Genomic DNA, 16,001 nt, shown 5'->3' with positions numbered 1-16,001 from the left:
ATAGGGATTTCAGCAATGGTTATTACTTGGATTCTCTGCCATCAGTCTTCCACTTCTCTAATCTGTTCTTTGCCCTGCAGATGCCCACTGACTATAAAGTAAAGCCCTGTTTCCTTAGTATATAGTATGGCAGAAAACATTCTCCATGATCAGACCTAGCCACATATCTAGCATTTTCCAGAGGCTTTCCATTTTCAATGAAAGAATATACTCTCCTATCCTCAGAACAAGACTTTTGAGCTCTATTTCTTCCTAGTACTGTTATTCATTTCAAAATACACCTCATTGTCCTATTTGCCTCTTTATGAGCTAGGTGCATTATGCTGAGAAAGGCCACTTTTATTACTGAGTTAGAAAACTGGTAACATTTTAAAAAATTTACAAGGGCATAATGTAGAAAAACAATAGAATCTTCAGAGTTACAAGCATGCATTTATTTTGTACTGATTACCAAACTACCTGCGATTTTAGCTACCAAGAAAGGAATGAAAGGAGAAATAGGAGGCCAAGGATTGAGGGGAAAGCTATAGATGGATCACTCACAGGGGGGTTATGAGGTGACCATTCAAGAAGGCACTTTCAACCTCTTTGGTACCATCAGATGTACCACAACTTTTCACAGGCCATTTGATAAACCCTTCATGTTTGTAATAAAAAAAGATAAATAAATAGAATAAAGAAAAATAAATAAAATAGTGACATATTTCCAATTTTGTTAGAATTTTGATGAAATACAATTGCTCCAATGAATGCGACAAGGAGAACTAAATGACTTTTCCTGACCCTTACTGAATTATAGATTAAACCATTTTACTGAATAGAGGGCAATACATATTTTTGAAAAGTGTATGTTGAGTTTGAACTACACTTGGTGGCTTCCTCCTGCACACTGGCTATATAGTACACATGTATCGGCTAAGATGATTTCCCTCACAAGTAATAGAATCATGCAACTCAGAATGCCTAAACAATAGCAGGATGTTATTGGGTCACTTAACTGAGAAGCCCAGAGGTAGAAGGACTTCAGGCATAGTTTAAACAGGGCTCTAGCTCCTGTTCTCTATGTACCTCAGCTTTGTCCTGTTTGTTGGCTTTATCTTTAATGTAGCTTTCACTCATGGAGCAAAATGGTGACTATAAAATGTCCCACATCCACAATTACAATTTCCAGAGAAGAAGGCATTTAAGTCCTAGGATTCCCAACCCCTCTGTGGAACATCATACTCACTGAATCACATTTGAACTAATTCATTCATTCCTGAGAACTCATTATGCTAATAAATAGATTATCTGGTCTAATCACAGTGGCAAATGAGTTTATACCAAGTACAGCCCACCTCTGATTTGGGAGAGGAATGTTCATCAATTCCATAGAAACTACATGACTTCATTACAATGAAGAAGAGAAAATTCCTCTAAGGAAAACCTTGGAGTTATTTAGTATGTGTGAAGAACATGAGTGAGTCCCACATAGACAACCAGTACGTAGTCACTACAGATGCAGTTCAAGTGTGTTCATTGTTAAACTTATAAATTATTTTGCATCCCAGATTTTTAAAGCTACTTGTAAATGGTCAAAAAACTAACATCAATAATTTACTGCAAAGGTAAAGAGAAGGTGAGTGTGGCCAGAGCCCAATTCCTAGAAATCCCATTGATAAATATGGGTGGGTGAGAAGACCAGATGCCGTGGATGACTTTCAAACCACACATTCATTTATTTGTTCATAGGACATTTATGGACTATCGACTTCATGCCAGAAAATGCTTAATACAACAGGATCTTTGACCTTAAGGAGTTCATTCAATCAGGGGCTACAGAATTACAAGCAAAAAAGTCAGCAGTTTTGATATACTGTAGTAGATCAGAGTGAAAGTAGTATAGTAGAGGAGTGAAAACAAAACTATACAAATGATCTAGTGGAATCACTGTCACACTTTTCAATATTTCTTTTGAAGCTAACACTTCTACAATGCAATCTCCAACATATAGCAACCCAGGAACACTAATTTTCAATCAGCAGGTTTCTGAAAACAATGTTAAAAGGCAAATGTAAGAATGACTTATCTTACTATGGTTGCACAGACTGAGAGAAATAATAGGAAACTATTCTTGTTTACAGATAAAAGTGGATCATTGTTGTCTCAGGGAGCTTTTATGTGAAAAATACATTTGATAATAAAGTGAAGTATTTTAAGCTATTATATTCTGTGGCCATCTGGAGAGACAGTTGGGGAGATAAATACAGCAGAAATATTTAGAAAAAGGACATTAAAAAGGAAAATTAGCAGACATGGTTGATTATCTTCTATATTCTTTTATAGTATAAAAACTAGAGGCCCGGTGCACAAAATTAGTGCACAATGGCGGGGGGAAGAGGGGTAAGGGGAGGAAGAGGTCTCTCAGCCCGGCCTGTACCCTCTCACAATCCAGGACTCCTGGGGGGATGTCTGACTGCTGGTTTAGGCCCGATCCCTAAACTGGCAGTCGAACATCCCTCTTGCAATCCGAGCCTGCTGGCTCCTAACTGCTCGCCTGCCTGCATGCCTGCCTGATCACTCCTAACCACTCACCTGCCTGCCTGATCACCCCTAACTGCTCGCCTGCCTGCCTGATCGCCCCTAACCACCTCTGCCTGCCTGCCTGATCACCCCTAACCACTTTTCTTCCTGCATGATAGCCCCTAACCACTCGCCTGCCTGCCTAATTTTCCCTAACCACCTCTGCCTCAGCCCCCACTGCCGAATGACATCCAGAAGGTCATTTGGCTATCTGGTCTAATTAGAATATTACACTTTTATTATTATAGATGATGAAATCCTTGGTCCATATCACAGTGGCAATGCTAAAAAAATTCTCATCACTTTATCATTATCCCCAGCAGTGTTCTGAAGCTCCAATTCTTAGGGCAGGGGTTTCTGTAAACAACTAACATAAAGATGCAACTCAGAGGATTTTTGGAGAAATCGTTTCTTCACGTGAAGTATACTTGATAATAACATTTTAATGTAATATTGACATTTCTGGTTTTTAACTTTGTTGGCAGCATCTTGATGGAAAAGAAAATCACTTGTGACAGCTTCAGCATGAGTGTCTAACATCTTGGCAATTTAAACTGGTTTTATACAATATCAGAGATATTCCGTCAGAAAAGAATTAACATGCCCTTCATGTTTTGCAGAAGCAAGTCATCCTATATAATAAAGAGGAAATATGCAAGTTGACCATCACTCCAACACACAATATGGCCGCCCACATATGGTCAAAGATGGCTGCCCCCATGTGGACACAAGATGGTTGCCACAAGATGGCCAGTAGGGGAGGGCAGTTGTGGGTGATCAGGTCAGCAGGGGAGGGCAGTTGGGAGGGACCAGGCCTGCAGGGGAGGGCAGTTAGGGGTGACCAGGCCTGCAGGGAAGCAGTTCGGCATCGATCAGACTGGCAGGGGAGTGGTTAGGGGCAATCAGGCTGGCAGGCAGTCAAGTGGTTGGGAGCCAGCAGTCCTGGATTTTCCAGTGGGATCGGGCATGAATGGGCAGTGGGACATCCCTCAAGGGATCCCAGATTGGAGAGGCTGCAGTCTGGGCTGAGGGACATACTCCCCCCCCCCCCCATGCATGAATTTCATGCACTGGGCCTCTAGTTTCTAATAACAGGTGATGCTAAAATTGTCTTGAAATTAGTAACCATTATGGAGTGAATTTTGTAGGAACTACTATTAATGTTTTAATTTTTAGAAGTTTTTGGTAAATAATTAATATATGTATTTATTACATATACATAGTATTTTGTTTAGAGTATTGGTTATCCGTTTGGACTGAATTGATCTATTTTGGATAAACAAATGAGAAGTTTAACCAAATCATGACCTTTGCGATCCTTGTAACATTGATGGTTGAACAAAGAACTGTGTACACTCTTGCTACTAAGAGTATGGTCCATAGGCCAGTAGCATTAGAATGACATTGGGTCTATTAGGAATGCAGAATCTTGGTCCCCAGCTCCAGGTCTGCTGAATCAGTATATGCATTTTACCAAGGTTCTTAGGTTATTAAAACATTACTAGCCCTAGCTGGTTTGGTTCAGTAGATAGAGCGTCGGCCTGCGGACTGAAGGGTCCCGGGTTTGATTCCGGTCAAGAGCGTGTACCTCGGTTGCAGGCTTGATCCTCAGTAGAGCGTGCAGGAGGCAGCCAATCAATGATTCTCTCTCATCATTGATGTTTCTATCTCTCTCTCTCCCTCTCCTTTCCTCTCTAAAATCAATAAAAATATTTTTTAAAAAAACATTAACTAAGTCAGTGGATGGATCTCAACTCTAACTACACATTAGCATCACTTAGGGTGTGTTTAAAGAGTTTCTCAGGCCTTACCCCAAAGCAATTAAATCAAACTCTTTAAGGGCAGGACCAAGAAATGGGTATTTTATCATGCTCACCATGATTTTAATATGCTTCCAAGTATGAGAAGTATGTGTTACACAATGCCCAAACCATCAGTGAATTCAGCATGTTCTGAAAGGGGGGAAAAGGGAAAAAAGAAGTCAAACCAATTACTTTATATTTGGTATCACTCTATAAATGATTGATTTTCTTAACTGTTAATATGTTTGCTTAGCTACTGTGTGAACACAGCCTATTATGTCTCAACCTGCCTAAAAGTGTATTGTATTTTAAATCAAGACCAGGAACACTTTGCTTTCCAAATTAATTAAAAGTAGATTTTAGATTTGTTTTTCAACTTTACTTCCTTTTGCCAACCTTATTTTCCAACCTGACAGGTCTAACTGCTGAATCCCAGACATTGCACATTCAAACCACGACACCGTTGAGTTGCCCTCCCTTTTCTCCATGCACTCAGTTCTCAGATTTTACCCCAAACATTCCCTTATCACTTCAGCCTACTTGATTTTCTCTCCTCTGAATTTAGATGTTGCAGCTGTGTCTATCATACACTCTCACTCTATGGTCTTATATTGTTAGCTCCACTTAGTGGAATGAAATTACCTGTTGTTGTTTTTTAATTTCTACATAATCTCAAGCATTATCAATCTATTACAAATTGTCATGTAGGACTAGAAAAGGAAACAATAAATCATAACATAGTACTTATGTTAGTCATTATTATTCCATTTTATAGATGAGAAGGCTGAGTTTCAGAAAGGCAAGGTGACAGGCTAGTAATTTGCAACACTAAGATGTGTTTCCCAAGACTATTTGATTCAAAGTACAGAGAAAGATTGGTTTGCTTTCATTTTGTGTGTATTTCTAATGTAGTACTTTATTTTTATTTTTTTAATCTTCACCCAAGGATATTTTCCCATCGATTTTAGAGAGAGTGGAAGAGAGAGGGAAAGACAGAAATATTGACGTGTGAGAAACACATCAATTGGTTGCTTCCGGCATGAGTCCTGACCAGGGCCCGGGCCTGGGAGGAGCCTGCAACCAAGGTATCCTTAGGGGACCCATAGGTCCACAGGTGCCGGGAGCCGGTCCATCCTTGCTGTTTCAAAGGACCTGGCATATATGGCATACTGTTCTTAATATGTTTGCTCACCTTCTTGGCACTATGTGTTTTAACCAAGGTCTCCTCTCTGAGAAAGGTTGTTTCCCCAGGTAGGGATTTTCCCCTGAAGTTAGGGAGGGAATAAAACCCCTCAACTAAGTGCCAGGTGGGTAATTAATCACTTTAACTATGAACAATCATGCTGAAGCTACATAATCTTTACTCCCTGGAATGGAGATAAGAAACGCCCTAACCTTTGTAATAGAGATTGATAGGATTGAATCAACTGGTATAAATACAGATGTAACAAGACAGCAACACACAGAACTTAGAACACAGAACTTGGAAGACAGAACTTAGAAGACAGAACCTACACAGAGCCTAGAGACAGAAGAACTTCGCTGGAGAGAACATGGCAAAAGATCCTGGGCTGAACCTGACTACAGAAATTGGCAAGAGAACCTGACTAGAACCTGGTGACTGAACCTGGCAGGAGAACCTGGGCAGAACCTGGCTGGAAAACCTAGCAAGGGAACATGGCTACAGAACCTGGCTGGAGAACCTAGCGAGGGAACATGGCTACAGAACCTGGCTGGAGAACCTGGAGAACCTAGCAAGAGAACATGGACACAGAACCTGGCTGGAGATCCTAAGCAGAACCTCTCTGGAGATCTAGACCAGATCCTGGCTAGAGAAACTGACTGGGCTGCTGATCAACTGAACGCTGTCTCCATGTCCTTCCTTCTTCGCTGACTCCGTCCACACCTTTGGGGACCCCTGGACCTGCTGGGGTTGGACCCCAGCACACAGGTCGACACTCTATCCACTGAACCAAATGGCTAGGACTCTAATATAATACTTTAATTATAATTCTAGGGCAGATTAAGCATATGAACACACTAACACATACTGAAAGAAGACTCTTCTTAAAATCAGTGTCCACTCTTATGAGAGTTATTATTATTTTTGCACTAATTTGGTTTCTTTTGAAAGAAAAGTATTGAAGCTTGATGGAAAGGAGCAAGGAAAAGTCATCATAGTATATTTATTTTTATAAAATTACTTTTTATTACATAAATAATACCTGATAATGTTTTCTTATAAAAAATTAAAACATTACAGATATGGCTAAATCTCTTGTCCAACACCCCCATGCCCACATCGTGCAGTTTACTCATTCTCTATATCTTTATGCCTCCTAAGAAATAATCATTGCTATCTGTCTACATCCTTTAAGACATTTTAAATGTATTTAAATACAAATATAGGGTATATCATGATAATTTTTATGATGTCAACTTTTGGTGTATTGTCATCCAAAACAAAGTACTCTTGGTAGTTTTATTTGTATGTCAAATGTGAAAGACCTGAGGAGGATATCAAATTCAGGGGTTGACAGAATTAGGATTCAAAGTTATATCTCAACCCTATGGAATAATACACTAAAGCTAGAAAGATAAAAATTTAGGTAGCATAAATATCAAAGTGCAAGTAAGAAATGGAGAATTTTGGTTTGACATTAGTTTATATGAAAAAGATTTAGAGATTTGTTTATCACAGGTCCAAAAATTTAATAAAACTTCTAATGCTTTGAAAAGTCACTAGTTCTTATCTCTAAAATAGGACTCTATTAAGTATATCTGAAATTATCTCAGCATATATAATTTTAAAAAGAAAATCATAGATTGAGTAAACTGTGTATAATATAGTGGGCTAGTAATTTTAAAATCTGGGACTTATTTTGTGAGTTAGTATATTCTTTATATATGTTTTTCTTTTTCATATAGAAGCATTGTCAAGTAAAAGAAAATCATTTTTCCTTCCTTGTATCAAATACTTTAGTTTTTATTACAGTACAAAATATGTGTTATAGACCAGATTATTTTAGCATGAAAAATTCCTGTGATAAGGGATTGCAATAGCATTCCTTCCCAATGTGGATGTCTTCTCAAGTAAGCATCTTGCCCTGTGGAATTAATCTCACTGATTGTAAAGCTAATTGTCTATTATGATAACATATCTTAGTGAAAATTGCTCACATGTAGCATTCTTTGCCTGAATATCAGGGGTTGGGGTATGGGAAGTTGGGGACATTCTCTGCATGAGACATTTGCCTTCCCATACTTTGCCTTGCGTGAAAAGACAGGTTTTGAAGAAAAAAAATTCTAAAAAGAAAATTTATAGCCTTTAATACACTGATTACCTGAAAAGCTTTTCCAACATCTGTGAATATCATTTTTGTGTGTGTTTAATTTCAGATACATTAAGAACTGATTATATAGGGCACAAGAAAGTATCTATATATATAAAAGTCTAAGCGACCATTATGACTGAATAAGTAGAAAGACCAGAACTCCTGTAGAACAGTCGCTATGATGCTTACTGACCACCAGGGGGCAGGCACTCAACACAGGTGCTTCCCCTTCGTGGTCAGTGTGCTCCCACAGCCAACCTCCCACAGTCAGCCAACCTCCCGTAGTCCCTCTCCTCGTGCCCCCCGACCGCCAGCCAGCAGGCCCCGGTAGGCTCAGCCCCTATCGGGACTGGGTGAGATGGCACTGATTGGCTCTGATCGCCGGCCAGGCCTAGGGACCTCACCCATGCATGAATTCGTGCACCGGGCCTCTAGTAGGTTATAAGAGATACATTGACTTTCCTTTCCTAAAGGAAGATGAATATTATGTTCTTGTATTATGACCTTGACTGATCATAAGATGCAGGTGACTATGAGCCTTGACCTCTTTTTAAATGTTTTCTTTTTTCCTAAATTGAAAGTAACCTCTCACATTAAGTATTTTAGAAAATGGAACCCTGACTGACAAGGAACAGACTAAATCAATGAAGCAAGTATACTGGTATATTTTTAAGAACTCCAAACCATGGTGTTTGTTTGAATGTATCTGTCTATTCCCTGATGTCTACCATACCACATGAGAAGGAGATCCAAGGTCTTTATTACTGGCTTCATTCCACAGTATCAGACCAATAATAGGTGTTTATCTACCAATGTGAGCTGCTCCAGATAGCTGCTCATTGTAATTCTCCAGTTTCCCTGCCCCAAGGAAATATCTGTAGCTCAGATCTGTCTAATTAACCAGTATGTGAAGAATAGAAAATTGTGAGACAATCCTTATGCTTATTGTTGCTGGGCTTTAAAAAGCTCAATAAAGTTTCTATCTACATTTTCTTGTTTATACTGTGGAGCAAAATGGATCAAACAAGGAAAGATTTGTGGTCACAGAGTCGGTGCCTTTGTACAATATAACACATACTGTGAATCAAAGAAATATTGGGCCACTTCTCTGAAGCTGACATTGGAATGACATTGTAATCCTGGCCATCTGTCTTCCTCCTCTAGATATCGATGAATGTGCGGTGGTGAATGGAGGCTGCCAGCAGCGCTGTATTAACACTCTGGGCACCTTCCACTGTGAATGTGATACAGGATACAGACTCCATGCTGATGAACGCACCTGCATAAGTGAGTAAATATTAGGAGCAGCTTGAAGCCATTTTCAGTGAAAAATCAACCTGCCTATGTAGGGATAGGAGAGAAAGGTTTTTCTAGTGTAATAGTATCTATAGTAGTTGACAGTTTACAAGCACAATTCTTTTAGAATGAAAAAAAAGAGGTGGTTTTTTTTGTTGGATTTTTTGCTACTAATAAACTAAAAGACAAAAAAAGATGGGGAAGGGAATATATAGTAGAAATTAACATTCACAAGCCAAATTTGAATCCCCATGTGGGTGAATATATCCATAGCAAATCATTCTGCCATATGCCATAAAGGAAAAATTAGTTAGTTGTTGCAAATACACAAGGAGCCCCAATGAAAGGAGGTGGTCGGACTATACAGTCACTACCTACAGTGTTCACTCATTTCAGACCCAGACTCAGAAATGGACTCATGATTATAAAAGCAAAAATTATAACAGACTATATGCCAATTTTAGAGTTGCTCAAGAATAGTTAAAACTATACACACTAAACAAGGTTACTATGTATTTATTGTACATCAAAATGTTCTTAGATATTTTTGTGGGTGATTATTATTTTATGTATTTATTATTATTATTTGTATTTTTTTTAATTTTATAAGTTTTTTAAACTGACTATGTGCTTTAATACACAGAAAACTTCCCAATAGAATGCATTTTTAAAATATTGTGCTTCCTGTATGATTTAGTACTGCTCTGATTTTGTTTTAGCTGGAGTAGTTTACATAAAAGTGGTGAAGTGTTTTTTTTCTCATTGAATTATGACCCTCAAATGACATCAGGACACACTCTAATTTTATCAGCAGGTCCCTTTTAAAAATATTTATTATATTAAAAGAGTGGTGCCTGGAACGGCACAATTTAATTGCTGGTTTGATTTATTTAGGGCTTGTAGACTAGTCCATTTATTCAAAATTACTAGTATTTTATAAGTAGTCTATAATTGTGAAACTTAGAGTAGAAACAAGCTAATTACCCTAGTTTCATAACATACTCCCTTTCTTTTTGTGAACATCTTGTAGAAAAAGAGAGAAGGCCAAGAGAAATAACCAAAGATGTCCTAATCATAAGTCTAATTTTTTATAAGAGCAAATGGAGATTCCCAGTGGCAGAAAGTGACTTTTCCAAGGTTGAATAAAGATACAAATATATGTCATGCCCTAAAATCCAAGGAACTCGATATGTGGACTGATTGTATCTGCAGCAGCACAAGTGTTGGTGGGACATGCATAGTTACATGCAGAATTACTGGTTTTAGCAATAGGCACCTCTTTCCCATCCCCACCCCAACCTGTAAGGTGTCCAGCTAGTAACATCCTTAAACTGCCACCATCACTTCTCTCAGTTATATAGAGAAGCAACAGAATTATCAAGACATGCAATTGCACTACTTACAGTGAAGGTTGAGCTGGTGAATTATTGTGTCAGATATAAAAGTATTTTGCAAAGTAATTATGTGTATAAATCTATAATGTCTGGTCTTTGTGATAAGGCAAAGTAAATAGTAGCCAACAAAATTCTATTTACCGATAAAATTAATTAGATAAACCCTGGCAGTTATTAACTATTTCTTAGTAAAATCATTAAACTCTTTCCTTATTCCTCACCACCACAACCCTTGAATTTTCCAATTTTAGTTTTAATGACATCAGGTCAAAAGTTGAGTTAGGTAAGGATATTATGATTTATCTTTTCTATTTCTACTCCTTAAATCACAATTCCTATTGTACAAAAACATTGACAATATGATAATGGCTTATTTACAGTTCCATATGGTGATCTGCTCCTTATGCAGAATTTCAACATAGTGTAAAATTAAGCTTATGAAAAAATGCACTCATTTTAAAGCATTTAACCCATCAAATGGCATTCTGCAGAAAGTACTGGACTGAGGCCAGCACTTGCCCTTCATGGAAGTTTTGATGCCTTTCTCATATGCATAAACTGAGGTTTTGGTTTCAAAGAATGGTCATAAGAATCTCATTTGATGCAGTTAGAAGAATTTTAGCCCTTCATATTTAAAGATTAATAACCTGTGTGAGGACAAGAATTTTTTGTTTGCTTATTTGTTTTGAAAGAAAGGGTTTACTTGGAGAACTGGGTTTCACATTAGTCTAGATTTTGAGTGTTAGTGTACGAAGTGTCAGATTTTTTTAAAAAACAGGAAATTAAGTTAGCTCACTTTCCCTGTGGGAGTGTTTACCTGGCAGGCAACTGAGAATTGTAGTAGACAGAAATGCATCCTGACCCATGGCAGAGTCACAAAAGAGAAGATGGAGTTATGGGATTTTATGATTCTACTACTTTGGAGTTCTTGAAATTAATTGCCTCCATTTCCTTCCTCCTCCTCCCTTCTTTTCTTTCCTTTGCTCCATTCTGCCCATCAGTCACGGGCCTACTCTAGTGTGACTTTTTGAATTAGAGCCTCCAGCACTTTTTCCACTTTCTTTTAATCACAACTACAGGAGAGTGAACTCTCTTCACCCCCAACCTCAGAGTTTCAGATGATTTCTCTTCAAAAACGAGTCCCCTCTCTCAGGGCTGTGCACTTGTGGTGATACATGGTCAGCAGTTACCAATCAGCCTGTGCCAGAATGATAAAGTCCCACAAAGAGGTGTAAGAGAAAGGGTCCAGAGTAGTTGGCCGGAAGCATGACAGTCCCTTCCCCACAGAGAGGTGGCATCAGGAAAGCCAGTCTGAGGATGTCCCATGGGTGAGGAGGATCACAGCAAGTGAAACCCCCTGCACCAGGCTGGTGGCAAGCCACCAACACAGCACAGGACATTGTGGAACTCTTGCCAGATTTGATTTGCTGATTTGGTCTCCATAAACACAGATATTACCAAGCAATTCATATACGTTTAAATTTTCCTGTATTTGGTAACCAACAACTTAAAAAAAATGGAAACTAGATTTTAGCAATCACCAGAAAGACAGATGTTTATGTTGTTAGTTCACCATTAAATCTTGTCCTTGTGGACTAGGGACAATGGCACCACGGAATCCAAGTTGGCATGTGGCCTTCAGCTTAAGCTCTTAAATCACTTAATCTGTCCACACTCCAGATGCCTCATGTGTAAATTGTAGAAATTGGGCAAAGTGACTGTGAAGTTATTGTGTCTCTGCAGTGTAATGATTTTACTGAGTTTCCATAATTACTATTTTTAATAAGTTATCTGCTAACCTCTATTTTTTAAGCCCCATTGGATTATGTGTAATAATTGTTTTTAAAAGTGTTTAAAAAATTTAGAATTTAGAAAGTCCAAGCATAAAAAGAGTGTGAGAATTTTATATCCAGTTTAATAAAAATGAGTGTGTAACTTAAATGTTTTTATTGAAAAGAAGTATGCCTTGATGCTTTTGTAAAAATATTGGTTTCTATGCTAAAAGATTGTATCTGGGAGAAATTCAAGGAATAATCTAGCCCAATCTCCTAATTTAGAGAGGAGAAGTCTGAGAGCTAATGAGATTAAGTAACTTTTACTTTGAAAAAGAAAAAAGCAGTTTTCAGAAAAACCTGGCTAGTTTCAATCCTGATCAAAGGCTTTAAAATAATGTCTGATAGGTATTTTAAGACTAAGAAAAATCATAAAGTTACTGTGAAATGATATTATTTTTTAAATTTATTTTTAATAGTGTGTATTTTTTTTCCTTTCTAGTCAATTTATTAGGGTGACACCAGTTAACAAAATTATAGTTTTCAGGTGCACAATTCCACGATACATCATTGGTACACTGTATCATGTGAAATGATATTTGTACATTTTATTTTGGACATAGTACTGAGGGTTAAAAAATGGATTTTAATAACTATTGATAAGAGAAACCCACCTTATATTACTGGCCTGTAAGCACAAATTTACCACTTCTCTCCTACCTTTCTATGATTTCTATGATATACTCCAACAATCCTGGCTACTCTCAATTTTCCAAGTAAGCCATGCCCTTTCCACTTTCACACTTTACCTTTAACGTAGATGATCTCTCACTCCCATATTTGTCTGTCAGAACTCTATTTACTGTGTTCCATGTTGCATGTCAATTGGCCTGTTAACTACGCCTTCTCTGGTTACCCTTCAGAGGTTGGCAAACTGCGGCTCATGAGCCACATGCGGCTCTTTGGCCCCTTGAGTGTGGCTCTTCCACAAAATACCGACTTCTGTGCATGGGCCATGAAGTTTCAGTCGCACTGTATGTGCATGCCTGCATGTGGCATTTCGTGGTATTTTGTGGAAGAGCCACACTCAAGGGGCCAAAGAGCCACATGTGGCTCGCGAGCCGCAGTTTGCTGACCATGGCCCTAGACAAAGGCATTCTCTCTCTCTGTCTCTCTCTGTTTCTCTCTCTCTCTCTTAGTACCACATAATCTTGTGTTGCCTTAATAATACATTATAACATATAGATGTGTGTAATTGGAGTTCAGACCAAATGAAAGACACTAATGGTCACATAATTATCAATTTCATGTGGAATATTTTCCATACCTTCCTTGTTGGCTTCTGACACTGCTAACTGCTCATTCTTATGTCTTCCTATTATCTTCTGACAGCACAATTTCCACCTTTAACTGCTGCCTCTCTGTACCAGGACTCTGACTTTTGTTCATCTTCTTCCCTTGCTGTGGACTGAATTGTGCACCCGGCCCAAATTCACACATTGAAACCCTAAGAGTATTTGTAGATGAGGCCTTTAGGAGAGAATTAGGTTTATATAAGCTCTTGAGGGTGGGGCACTCCCATGAGATTAGTGCCAAATAGGAGAGATACTAGACGCAGCAGTTCTCAACCTGTGGGTTGTGACCCTTTCACAGGGTTCGCCTAAGACCATCAGAAAACATATATATAATTACATATTGTTTTTGTGATTAATCGCTATGCTTTAATTATGTTCAATTTGTAACAATGAAATTGGGGGTCACCACAACATGAGGAACTGTATTAAAGGGTTGCGGTATTAGGAAGGTTGAGAGGGTTTGTTCTCTCTTCTCTACCATGTGAGGATGAAGTGAGAAGGTGCTGGCTGAAGCCAGTAAGAGAGCTCTCACCAGAAACCAAACTCTGCTAAAACCTTGATCTTGGAATTTCTAGCCTCCAGAAATGTGAGAAAATAAATTCTTGTTGCCTAGGCCACCCAATCCATGGTATTTTGTTGTGGCAGCCTGAGTAGGCTAATATAATCATCTTCCTTTATTCACCCCTTCTGTAGCCTGTCTCCTTTTACTTTTGTCCTTCTAGATAGGTCAATACATATAAAATACCAGTATCTGATAAGTCTTAATTGTTAGCTACTATTATAATTATAATAGAATATAAAAAGATCTAAGGACTTTACCTAGATGGATTTGCTTGTTGGGGAAATATTCAATCTTGTTACAGTATTTCTAGCTTTTGGACCTTTGCCAGTATTTTCTATTACAGAATATACTATCCTTTGATAGCTTTTAATTGGTGATTTTGTCATTTGTGAGAGGCAGACTTTAATATAAATAATGATAATGTAGATTATATTCTTATAACCAGTGGATATTTTAACAGCTGGAGCTAGATACCAAAACAATTTATATTACCCCCCCCTTTTTTTTTTCAATTTAGCTATGTAATTTGCATTTTAACTACCTTGTAAGATTTTAGATATAATTTGATATACTTCACAAAACCTTTCTTGAATTTCCAGTTTTAATAACAACCTCATGCAACATGCTCAGCTCAAATCTCCATTAACAATCATGTCCTTCTTCTGATGTATTTTTTGAAATTGGCCTTCCCAGAGGAGTGAAATAATTAAATGATTGAAAGTTGTAATGCTTGCATAGTTCTCTTACTTCTCTTTCATGCCTTCATGTTAATTTTATTAACATATGCACTCACAAATAAACAAATGAAATCACTGATGTCTGTCCAGAGAAGCCTCAGATAAACAACATTTTAATTATTTTAGTCTATGATATAAGAATCCTTCATTTACAGTTTCTGGGAACGGTCAGGGTCTGTTTTTGTTCAATGGCCCCTTTTTATTCTCACAAATGAGGAGGGGAGTGGATAGAATGGCTGCCTGGAACTGACAACCAAGGATTTTTCTGTGTGATTAAATGTTCAACATAGTAGAGTCAGAGGTCATATTTTCATTCCAAATAAGCAGATATTAGGTGGCAAGATGAAGGCAGAACTACAGTCTAGAGCTTTGTTAAATGAAGATATTCTTAGTAAAACTTTGAGGTTGAATACCTTTCTTATATCAGATTTTTATGAGTTTCACATTTTAAAATAATAGCAAACTTAGAAAAAAAATTGAGTAAAACCTTTAGATGTGTTGGTCTTCGCACAATAGATTCTTTTGTTTTTGATCTGTGTTCTGATTAGTGATGTCTACGTTTTATTTGATAAAAGGAACAGAAGATTCTTTCCAAGGAATGCAAAGAGATTGCCCTCAAACTAGAGATGAAAGAGGTTAAAGACTTTCACTGTAACTACCTTTTAATTAGTTGCATTATTTATGAAGACAAATTAGAAAGAGAATTCACTACAGATGACAGCTGATGTCTTGAATAGGGCTATGTCAGGTTGAAAAATTGTTTAGTTTGTCAGACTGATGGCATCTCTCAGTCATTATCAGATTCATCACCCTTACACTATTAGATAGTGCATTTCATTCTCCAAAGTTAAATTTAAGGAACACTTCCCCTTTGCCCTCCTCATCACCGATCTGTGGTCTTGCAAAAAATAAATTTCTCAAGTTTTTATCCAGAATGTTGATTATTCGCCCCCTTCAAAAACTTTTCCAACTACTTGGTTATTAGGAATGCATTTAGAAAGCTTTCTTTTTTCTACAGTTTGCAGAGTTGGGAAGGTAGGACTGATGGTTGAATTCTACTGCACCAAAGAAGAGTGGGTGGCCTAGGCCCAGTTCCTTAGTCTCTCTGATGTTCAGAGTCTATATCAGCTCTCTCCCTGTCTTTCTGTCTGTATATATACCTAAAATAACCATTAATTTACAAACA

The 16,001-nt window shown here is 37.8% G+C and overlaps 1 protein-coding gene across 1 annotated transcript in view; it reads left to right on the top strand.

Moving 5' to 3' along the window:
* LOC118677522 (EGF-like and EMI domain-containing protein 1) overlaps positions 1-16,001 on the top strand; it is a 610,230-nt gene that overhangs the window by 429,321 nt on the left and 164,908 nt on the right. Inside the window, exon 6 of the mRNA XM_036352669.1 lies at positions 8,864-8,986. Within this exon, the coding sequence (XP_036208562.1) occupies positions 8,864-8,986 (123 nt within the window). The remainder of the gene's footprint in view (positions 1-8,863; positions 8,987-16,001) is intronic.

Source organism: Myotis myotis, unplaced genomic scaffold, assembly GCF_014108235.1.
Source record: "Myotis myotis isolate mMyoMyo1 unplaced genomic scaffold, mMyoMyo1.p scaffold_m19_p_2, whole genome shotgun sequence".
In the NCBI taxonomy this organism is placed as follows: Eukaryota; Metazoa; Chordata; class Mammalia; order Chiroptera; family Vespertilionidae; genus Myotis; species Myotis myotis.
This window is presented reverse-complemented; position numbering and strand designations above follow the sequence as displayed.